At 39.3% G+C, this 12,107-nt stretch overlaps 1 protein-coding gene across 5 annotated transcripts in view; it reads right to left on the minus strand.

The window, feature by feature from the left end:
• TEX11 (testis expressed 11) overlaps positions 1-12,107 on the minus strand; it is a 385,652-nt gene that overhangs the window by 74,596 nt on the left and 298,949 nt on the right. For all 5 annotated transcript variants that reach the window (XM_054470766.1, XM_054470768.2, XM_054470767.2 and 2 more), the window contains 2 exons: positions 2,401-2,441; positions 955-1,041 (listed from right to left, as the gene is read on the minus strand). In XM_054470766.1, coding sequence (XP_054326741.1) covers positions 955-1,041; positions 2,401-2,441 — 128 coding nt within the window. The remainder of the gene's footprint in view (positions 1-954; positions 1,042-2,400; positions 2,442-12,107) is intronic.

Genomic DNA, 12,107 nt, shown 5'->3' on the forward strand with positions numbered 1-12,107 from the left:
TGAATTTTCACAAAGTGGACATATCCATGCGTCTGGCACCCACATTAAGAAAGATCTTGAACATTACCAGAAACCCTGAAGCTCCTACAACTTTCAAGTCCAACTAATTTTCTAGGGTAACCACTATCCTGACTTATTACACCATATATTAGTTTTGCCCATTTAAAAATTATAAATAAAATGAACAACACAATATGTATTCTTCGATATCTGGCTTATTTTCCTCAACATTATGTTTGTGAGATTCATCCATATTATTGTATATAGTTCATTTTTGGTCAATCACACTTAGAAATAAATTAAGTATTCTAGGCCGGGCACGGTGGCTCAGCCTGTAATCCCAGCACTTTGGGAGGCCAAGGCGGGTGGATCACGAGGTCAGGAGATCGAGACCATCCCAGCTAACACGGTGAAACCCCGTCTCTACTAAAAATACAAAAAATTAGCCAGGCATGGTGGCGGGTGCCTGTAGTCACAGCTACTAGGGAGGCTGAGGCAGGAGAATGGCGTGAACCTGGGAGGCGGAGCTGGTAGTGAGCCGAGATCACACCACTGCACTCCAGCCTGGGCGACGGAGCGAGACTCCATCTCAAAAAAAAAAAAAAAAAAAAAAAAAAAAAAATTAAGTATTCTAAACCAAGTTTAGGAGCACAACCTCAGGGACCTGTAGTTACAGTTCATTAGTTTCATCTTAGACCCATTTCTATAGAAAAGGAACACAACTAATGTCCCTTGAGTATCTACTATGATACAAAGTACATATGCTGTTTCATTTAAAACCCTTAATAACTGCATGAGGTATATATAACTATTTCCATTTTATAAGTAATAAAACAGATTAAGCAAGTTATCTCTGTACCCACAGCTACAAATGAAAGATTCAGAATTTGAAATCACATCTGTCTGATTCCACCACCCCACAATGTTTTCCAGAGCCACAGAATTTCCTCTTACCTATTTTTCGAAACCACTGAGCTTCATTAGCTCTTGACTCCAAACTTAAGGCTTCTTCACCAAAAGGCTGAGAAAGTTTCACAAAGGCTGCATCAAACAGGAAAATTTGATACTGATGGTTTTATTTTATACTCTAGCAAAGTTGTTTAATCCTGCTTTAAGAACAGTCTCACAGGAGTTTGAATTTAGAAAGTTCTTTTTTGTGTATGTGTGTGGGGGTGCATACCAAAAGTAATTAAAATGACAAAAAGCATTACCAAGTTCCAAGAAGTTGTTAATTCAAACTCTGGGGAACAAACATGTCTTTGGAGAGATTTATAATTTTAATTAGTGCAATCATTCACCACCTGAGGTAGAAAGATATGATTTACATGTGAGGAAATAAAGAATAGAAACAATCGTTTAAAAGACTGAAATGGAGATTGAGAATTAGAAGAGTATCAATATGCTGGCATAATATTTACTGAGCCAGCAAGCTCAGGACAGAACCAGAATGTGCTATCAGTATCAGAAGGCATTGTCTTTCTGAGAAATAAGAATGCCAACCAGCAAAGTTTTCCTCTTTTGAAAAGAAGTGGTCTGGTTTCTAAACCACTTTGCTATGTTTAACACCCTGCTGACAGGTATTTGAGGTATAAAATTGAACTACTGCAATAAGCAGGATAGAATTTCTAAGATATGAAATTTTTGGTGTGTTTTGGACATAAGGAAAGAGGTACATGGACAGTAAAAATGGGAGATCTGTTAAAAGGGATGCCATGTAAAAAAGCATGTAGTTAGAAAAAAAATGTGATACAACTAGGAGATAGCTTGAATAAAGTGGACAGGGAAAAATTATCAGTAGATAAGGGAGATGGCACAGACTTGGGTGGACAGCTTCAAAATAAGAGAATATGCAACCTGAATTTGATTCAGAGGGTATGAAAAAACAGCAGGGTTCAGAGTATTTTTATTTGTCTTGATCCTTTTTCACCTGTTCAATTCTTAGGTTAGGATCAAGTGGCTACTAGAAAAGAAAGGTAGAGGGACAGGGAGGGAGAGAAAGGAGGAAGGGAGAGAAGGAAAGGAAAGGAGGGAGGGAAGGGGGAAGGAGGGAAAGAAGGAAGGAAGGAAGGAGGGAAGGAAGGAAGGAAGGAAAGTAGGAAGGAAGAGAGGGAGGGAGGGAGGGAGGGATGGGAGGGAGGGAGGGAAGGAAGGAAATGTCCTTAAAATAAATAGGAATTAAAACAGAACTGAAATCACATTTGGAGATGAATGCTAATGATGACACACTTTCCTCTGCTTGTGAATGAAGAAACCAAAATAGATTCCTGTGGCAAAGATTAATAGGGAGCATGAAGCTTAACTCAAACGTAAGGTTAAAGTCGGTGTGCTTAGTGTACTTGGAGAATTCAACAGAGAATAGAGGCAAGATGAAGGACTGAATATAACCAGGGAGATATTTACCTCTATTCAGGCAAGTCAAAAGTCGATCCATTTCTTTCTTCCTAAAAATAAAGAAAAGAACATTTTCCAACTGCTCCAAATCTTTACTATAAAACATAACTAAAAAGGGACACTATTTGTGCCTGAGAATTGAACTAAGAAAATGCAAAATTGTGAAGTTTTTTGCTCAGGACTCCAATCTACCATTTCAACAATCTTCTTCTCCACTGTAGGATACAGTTACTCATTCCCAGTGCCCTCATATTTTTTCTCTCTTCTACTTCTTCATATACTCTCAGCAAAGGATTTCAATGACTGACAAGGTTTTATATTGTAGGATCATAACACTTGAGAGCAGGTGGTGATCTCTGTGATTTATAAGCTTTTTTGAAGGGGGGAAACAGAACCCTTATTTCAAATAAAATCGTATAAAAGTCTAATATACAAGAAAAGATAAAAGTTGAGCTGCTGTGGTTGAACGAGGAGTGGGTGGAGGCTTGGAGCTTTACCCTCCTGGAAGTCCCTGATGCAGTGCCACAAAATTTCCAGGGTTCTGAAGAACGCAGTTTAAAAAACAACTTATCTTGTACAGACACATCATTTTACAGATGAAGAAAAGAGTAGACCCAGGTTTCTTGACCCCTCTGTCAAGCTTCTTTAAGCATATAAAGTTTAAAAGAGAACTTCCGGTTTCTAGTTGTGCATGTAAGGAGCATGGAAGTTGCCAGTCTCTCCTAACAAGTAAAACGCTGAACACACTGAAAAATTAGTAACTCTTCTTGGACCTCTAAGAGAGGAGAGGAAAAAGGGAAAGCCACTGCCACAAAAATTGGAGAGACAGGCGAAGATAGGGAGTCATAGCTTACTAGAGCAGAGATTCAAAAGTGGAAACTACCATGGGAACCAATGCTGGAGTAGGAAAACCTGAAGCGTAACTGACAAATCACTGGAGGCTCAGTGCGGACAAATCTGAATTAAAAGACTCAGGAGGACCCAGTCCATAGGGGGGCCTCCACAGTTTTGTGAGTTTTGCCTCCAGGAGCTTGATTAGCTACTCAGTGAATATTGGAGCAAAATCTCTTTATGCATCTTGCAGGGGGTAGAGGAAACAAAACACTTTAAAACATGCCAGAGCACCCTGTTCTTAACAAGTATTGCTCTCAAGAGAAACTGCTTAACCACAGCCTGACCTTCTAGGGTATATCAGAGCCTAACTGATCTCAGAGAAGGGAAATACTCAAATTCAGTCCGCTCTAGCCATCCTGTCCCACTTAATGGGGGAGAAAAAACCTGAGAAGCACTTGTGAAGTTCACAGTCCAGAGGTATAGGCTTACTAAAAGACCAAGACCTAATCATAGGACTAAAGAATGCTTCCCAGCCAGGTGCAGTGGCTCATGCCTGTAATCCCAGCATTTTGGATGCCACGGCGGGAGGATTGCTTGAATCCAGGAGTTTGAGACTAGTCTGGGCAACACAGTGAGACCACATTTCTACAGAAATTTAAAAATCAGCCAGCTGTGGTTGTACATGCCTGCAGTTCCAGCTACTCTGGAGACTGAGGTGTGAGGATCACTTGGGCCTGGGTGGGGGTCAAGGCTATAGTGAGCCATGATCATGCCACTGCATTCCAGCCTGGGTGACAGAACGAGACACCATCTCAATAATAATAATAATAATAATAATAATAATACTTCCCCTCTCCCCACAATTCACCACCACATTACTAAAGGCCTATTTATAGTAGTTCCTTTTACCTGGTACATCATGTCCAGCTTTTAAGAAAAAATTAGAAGGCATACTAAAAGGTAGAAAATACAATTTGAAGACACAGAGCAAGCACTAGAACTAGACATAGCAGGAACGTTGGAATTATCAGACTGGGAATTTAAGACAACTATGATAATTGATCATGATTATGACAATTATTGTAAGGACTCTAATGGATAAAGTGGACAGCATGCAAGGGCAGATCAGCAAAGTAATCAGAGAGATGGAAATCCTAAGAACCAAAAAGGAATGCTGGTGATCAAAAACACTGTAACGGAAATGAGAAAACCTTTGATGGGCTTATTAGTAGATCGAACAAAGCTGAGGAAAAAAAATCTCTGCGCTTGAGGGTATATAAACAGAAACCTCCCAAACTGAAAAGCAAAGAGAACAAAGACTGAAAAAAATAGAACAGAATATCCAAGGACTGTGAGACAACTACAAAAGGTGTAACATATGTGTAATGGGAATACCAGAAGGAGAAGAATAGGTAATGGAACAGAAGAAATACTTCAAATAATATGACTGAGAATTTCCCCAAATTAATGTCACATATATCAAATCACAGATTCGGGAAGCTCAGAATATCAAACAGGACAAATGACAAAAAAATGACATCTAGGCATTTTATTTTCAAACTACAGAAAATAAAATATACAGACAAAATTCTGAAGAAAAGCCTGAGGAAAAAATACCTTACCTAAAGAGGAACAAAGATAAGAATTACACTCCACTTCTGCTCAGAAACCACACAAACAAGAAGAGACTGAAGCAAATTACTTAAATGTTGAGAGAAAATCCCACTAACCCAGAATTTTGTACCTTGTGAAATTATACTTCAAAAGTGAAGGAAAATAAAGACTCTCAGACACAGGGGTGGAGCAAGATTATGGAACAGATGGCCCACCCATCATCCTCCCCCACCGTAGCAACACCAAATTTAACCACTGTCTACATACAAAAAATGACTCTCATAAGAACCAAAAATCAGGTGAGCACTCACAGTATCTGGTTCCAACTTCATATTGTTGAAAGAGGAACTGAAGAGGGTAGGAAAGACAGTCTTTAATCACCAATGCCACCCCTTCCCTATCCCCCAGCAGCTGCCTGGTGCAGAGAAATCTGCGCACTAGAGAAAGAGAGAGTGTGCAGAGATTATCAGACTTTGCACTGAACTCAGTGCTGCCCTGTCACAGCAGGAAGGAAAACTGGGCTAAACACAGCCAACTCCCACTAACAGAGGGAGCATTTGGACCAGCTGTAGCAAGTGGGGAATCTCCCATCCCAGTCGTTGGAATCTGAATACCAGCAAGCCTCGTCATCATGGGCTAAAGTGCTCTGGGGCTCTAAATAAACTTGAAAGACAGTCTAGGCCACAAGGACTGCAAGTCTTAGTGCTGAGCTGGGCTCAGAACCAATGGACTTGGGGGCACGCAACTTACTGAGCCACCAGCTGGGGTAGCTAAGGGGGTGCTTGTTCCACCCCTCCCCAACCCTGGGTAGCATAGCTTGTGGCTCCAAAGGAGACCTCTTCCTTCTGCTTGAAGAGAAGAGAGGGAAGAGTAGGGAAGACTTTGTCTTGCATCTTGGATATCAGATCATCCACAGCAGGATAGGGCACTGGGCAGAGGCATGAGACCCCCATTCCAGGCTCTAGCTCCTGGATGACATTTTGATGCACACCCTGGGCCAGAAGAGAACGCACTGCCTTGAAGGGAAGGACCCAGTCCCGGAAGGATCCATCACCTGTTGACTGAAGAGCCCTTGGGCCATGAATAATCAGCAGTGATCCCAAGTAGTACACTGTGGGCCTTGGGTGAAACTCTGAGATGTGCTGGCTTCAGGTGAGACCCACCACATTCCCAGCTATGGCGGCTATGGTGAGAGACTCCTGCTTGAGAAAAGCAGAAGGAAAAGTAAAGAGGACTTTGTCTTATGCCTTAGGTACCAGCTCAGCCACAGTAGGGTAGAGCATCAAGCGGGATCTCAGGATCCCCAATTCTAGGCCTTGGCTCTTGGGTTGTATTTCTGGACCTGCCCTGGGCCAGAGGGGAGCCCACTGCCCTGAAAGGTGAAATAAGGCCTGGCAGCATTTACCACAAGGTGGCTGAAGAGTCCTTAGGCTTTAAGTGAACATCAGCGGTAGGCTGGCAGTACTCCCCATGGGTCTGTAGAAGTGGGAGGGAAGAGTGGGAAGGACTGTGTCTCATGGTTTGACAGCCAGCTCAGCCACAGTAGAAGAGAACATTTGAGCTAGACTTCTAAGGTTTTTGACTGCCATCCCTGGCTCCTGGACAGCTTCTCTGGACTCACCTGGGGCCTGGGGGAACTTGCTGCCCTGAAGAGGACACAGGCCTAGCTGGTTTCACCACCTGCTGATTGCAGAGCCCTAAGGCCTTGAGCCAACAACATAGGTGGTAGTCAGGTAGTAGTTACAGTGGGCCTTGGGTGAGAACCAGGGCTGTGTTGGCTTCAAGTCTGACCCAGTGCAGTCCTAGTGGTAATGGCCATAGGGGTGCTTGTATCAACATACCCCCAATGCCAGACAGTTCAGGAGAGAGTGAGAGAGAGAGACAGAGAAAGAGCGAGCGAGAGAGAGAGAGAGAGAGACTCCGTTGGTTTGGGGGAAAGTAAGGGAAGAGAACAACAGTTTCTGCTTGGTAATCTAGAGAATTCTTCCGGATCTTATTCAAGACCACCAAGGTAGTACCTCTATGAGTCTCCAAGAACTATAGCATTACTGGGCTTGTGGTGTCCCCTAATGCAGATACAGCTTAGATCACAGCACCCAAGTACTTTTAAATATCACGAAAGCCCTCCCAAGAAGGACAGGTACAAATAAGCCCAGAATGCAAAGACTACAATAATACTAATTATTCAATGCCCAGATACTGATGAACACCCGCAAGCATCAAGAAGATCCAGGAAAACATGATGTCACCAAATGAACTAAATAAGACACCAGGGACCAGTTCTGGATAAACAGAGGTATTTGACCATTCAGATAGAGAATTCAAAATAGCTGTTTTGAGGAAATTCAAATTCAAAATAACAGAGAAGAAATTCAGAACTCTATCACATAAATTTAACAAAGAAATTAAAATAATTAAGAATCAAGCAGAAATTCTGGAGTTGAAAAATGCAACTGAAGAATATATCAGAGTTTCTAAATAGTAGAACTGATCAGGCAGAAGAAATAATTAGTTAGCTCAAAGACACACTATTTGAAAATACACAGTGAGAGGAAAAAAGAAAAAAGAATTTAAAAATGATGCACAGCTACAAGATCTAGAAAACAGTTTTAAAAGAGCAAATGTAAGAGTTAATGGCCTTGAAGAAGAGGCAGAGAAAGTGACATGGGTAGAAAGTTTCTTAAAGGGATAATAACAGAAAACTAGAGAAATCTAGAGAAAGCTATCAATATCCAAGTACAACAAAGTTATAGAACACCAAGTAGATTTAACCCAAAGAAGACTACCTCAAGACATTTAATTATCAAACTCTCAAAGCTTCAGGATAAAGAAAGAATCCTAAAAGCAACAGAAAAGAAACAACATACAATGGCGTTGCAATATGCTTGGCAGCAAACTTTTCCATGGAAACCCTACAGCTGGGAGACAATGGCATGACATATTCAAAGTGTTGAAGGAAAAAACTTTTACCCTAGAATAGTATATCTGGCAAAAATATCCTTTAAACATGTAGGAGAAATAAAGGCTTTCCCAGACAAACAAAACTGAGGGATTTCGTCAACACCAGACCTGTCCTAAAAGAAATGTTAAAGGGAGTACATTAATCAGAAATGAAAGGATGTTAATGAGCAAGAAAAAATCATCTGAAGGTACAAAACTCACTAGTAATATATAAATACACAGAAAAAAACACAATATTATAGCACTGTAAGTACAGTGTATAAACTACCCTTAAATAGAAAAACTAAAAGATGAACCAACCAAAAATAATAAATATAACAACTTTTCAAGACATAGACAGTATAAGATATAAATAGAAACAACAAAAAGTTAAAAAGTGAGGGGAAGAAGTTAAACTATAGAATTTGTATTATTTTTCTTTTGCTTGTTAGTAGTTAATTTGTTTATGCAAGCAGTGTTAAGTCATCAGATTAAAATAATGGGTTAAAAGATATTATTTGCAAGCCTCATGATAACCTCAAATAAAAAACATAAAACAGATACACACACAAAAAAACAAAGAAGTTAAATCATAGCACCAGAGAAAATCACCTTCACTAAAAGGAAGACAGGACAGAAGGAAAGAAGGAAGAGATAGTCAGTACATCAAAGAGATATGTGCACTCCCATGTTTGTTGCAGCACTATTCACAATAGCCAAGATTCAGAAGCAACCCAAGTGTCCATCAACAGATGAATGGATAAAGGAAATGTGGTACATATACACAATGGAGGACTATTTGGCCATAGAAAATAATTGAGATCCTGTCATTTTCAACAACTGGGATGGAACCGGAGGTCATTATGTTAAATGAAATAAGCCAGGCACAGAAAGACAAACTTCACATGTTCTCACTTATTTGTGGGAGCCAAAAATTAAAACAATTTAACTCATGGAGATAGAGAGTAGAACGATGGTTACCAGAGGCTGGGAAGGGTTGTGGGGGGTAGAAGGAAGTGAGGATGGTTAATGGGTACAAAGAAACAGGAAGAATGTATAAGAGCTAGTATTTTCTAGCACAACTAGGTGACTATAGTAAAAAGTAATTTAATTGTACATTTAAAAATAACTAAAAGTGTATAATCAATAAATGTTTGAGGTGATGGATACCCCATGTACCCTGATGTGATTATTACACATTGTATGCTTGTATCAAAATATCACATGTAGCCCATAAATATATACATCTACTATGTACCCAGAAAAAATTAAAAATTAAATTAAAAGAAATAAAACCTCTCAGACAAAGAAAGTTGAAGGAATTTGTTGCCAGTAGATTTCCTTGTAAGAAATGTTAAAAGAAGTTATTTAGAGAGAAGGAAAATGATATAGGTCAGAAACTCAGATCTACATAAAGATAGGAAAAGCATCAAAAGAAGAATAAGTGAAGGTTTTATATATATATCATATGTATCATTATATATACATATATATCATTATATATACATTATATATAATACATATACACATATATGTATATACACATATATGATACATATACACATATATGTATACACACATATATGATACATATACACATATATGATACATATACACATATATGTATATACACATATATGATACATATACACATATATGTATATACACATATATGATACATATACACATATATGTATACACACATATATGATACATATACACATATATGTATACACACATATATGATACATATACACATATATGTATATACACATATATGATACATATACACATATATGTATATACACATATATGATACATATACACATATATGTATATACACATATATGATACATATATACATATATGTATATACACATATATGATACATATATACACATACACATATATGATACATATATACATATACACATATATGATACATATATACATATATGTATATACACATATATAATACATATATACACATATACAATACATATATATATACATTTTATATATATAATGAGATAATAGCCATAAAAGGAATGAAACCATGTCTTTTGCAGAAGCATGGATAGAACTGGAGGCCATTATCTTAAGTGAAATAACTCAGAAGCAGAAAGTCAAATGCCACATCTTCTCAAGTATAAGTGGGAGCTAAATAATGCGTATACATGGACACAGAAAGGGATAAAATAGACATTGGAGACTTGGAAGTATGGGAAGGATGGTGGAGGAAAATAATCCTGAAAGCTGAAGTACCCATGATGCCTTGGGTGATATTGGAAAAACACTCTAATTGGGAGGGCAGTGCCCAGAAAATCTCCATAATAAAATGGAAGTGGTTTATACATGATCATGCTACCTGTGAATGCAAGGAGGAGGTACTCATGAGCAGAGTCTCATTTCCCCTAGGACTGACTTTGGAAATGCATGAGGAGCTGCTGGATTCTATTGTCATTGGGACAGTGCCCTATAAACAGTTCTCAACTGATTGACAAAGAGCTGCTTAATTTATGCATGGCAGTTCCAAGGTGAACAAACAATATTCTGTTTGGAAGGCTACCATCTGATCAAAGAAGGTAAAAACAAATCATCTTAGCAGGTTGAACTGCATGCTGTTTTCCTAGCAGTGAAGGAAGAATTGAACAGTGGTAAAAGCCCCTATGTTTGGGTTTTGACTGACTCATTGACAGTGGCCAATGACCTGGCCATGTAGTCTTACAGAAGGAAAATGGAAAACTGGCCCATTAACAGGATGTTTGTATGGTGTATGACTCTATGGAAAATCACTATGGAAATCTGAGAGGTGCATTAATGCAGGACATGTTGATATCCATCAGAAGAATCCCCTTCCAGGTTTGGAAGGTGATGAGAATCAACAAGTGGATATCTCTGTGTGCTCCCTTGAGGCGGCCCCCTGGGTCCATGAAATTAGTGGGCATCTGGGGACTCAGCAATACAGAAATGGGTTGAACCTAGACATATTCCTCTTGTACCCTCTGAAGTTGAACCTGGACATATTCCTCTTGTACCCTCTAAAGCACAAAATGCCAATAACTGTTCTGTTTTCCAACAAAAGAGACAGAGACTTAAGATGGCTATGTGGCAGATTCCTCAGGGGGAAAGACCTGAGCACAGCTAGCAAGTCAGACTGATGCTGATAGCCCCAGGGTATGAGTTTCGACAGGAATAGACACTAACTCTGGATTGGCCTTTGCTTATGCAGTGGTAGATGCAAATGCTCAGAATGTAATAAAAGAACTGGAACAGAATATACTGCACCAATTTGGGCTGCTGAGTCAAATTTTTTCAGACCAAGAAACACACTTTACAACCCATAATGTCCAACAATGGGCAGAGATATATCCTCCTCGGAATAATAGTTAGAAAGGGAAGTCGGAACAAGCAATTGAAACATTGGTTGTCTAAAATGGGGGCAGACATAGGGATGAAGGACTGGCTTACATGCCTTCACAAGCTCACACTCAATATGGGGGGTGGGGCTAAGGAAGTGTCCCCACTAGATAGACTCCTCTGTTTTTCTGCTGAGTCTGAGGAAGAGGAGTTGGGGAAGGATGCTAGTATGACTGCAATTCTTCCCAAGGGTGTAGGACACTGGCATGATGGCAATATTTTTTTTCTTTCTTTCTTTCCTCCTCATATCACCTCAACTTTATGTTTCCTACCTGATGAAACATGAGCAAGACCATGGCTGCAACTACAAGTGTTGGAAACAGGGCAGATTCCTAAGCAAGAAACCTAACTATATTTTTAAATCTTTATGTCAGAATTCCTAAGGGCCTCATGGGGGCAGTTTGTGTCTTTACCCTATCTAGCAAAATTGGGGTTAAGAGTAAATGCAGTTGTACTGCTTAATGGTCAAGATAGTCCACTAGTTCTGTATCTATATAACCCTACCTTATATAAATGGGAGTGGACTGAGGGGGAGGCATTTGCTAGATTAGTAGTGCTGCCTGTAATCTGGACCAGCATCTAATGTTCTTTCAAATGTGGAAAAGTTTGGTTATATATAGAAAAAAGGAGGAACAGTAGATGAGAGTAAGAAATGAACAAATGAGTTATGTAGTAAGGGAAATCCAATATTACATCAGTATCTCAAAAGAGTCTCAAAGCAAAAGATGATATTGTCTCTTTGTTCAATTATACCAGATGCCTGAAAAGGTGAAGCCATATATTGTGGAGACCACTCCTGCTTTTGGAATCTGACGAAACAGAAGCCTGGAAACCTCAGTAGCCTTGCCCTGGGACCTGGGAGACAATTTCATGATATAATGATGGACTGGACAAATTATTATTATTAT

The sequence above is a fragment of the Pongo pygmaeus genome, chromosome X (assembly GCF_028885625.2).
Source record: "Pongo pygmaeus isolate AG05252 chromosome X, NHGRI_mPonPyg2-v2.0_pri, whole genome shotgun sequence".
NCBI classification, from domain to species: Eukaryota; Metazoa; Chordata; class Mammalia; order Primates; family Hominidae; genus Pongo; species Pongo pygmaeus.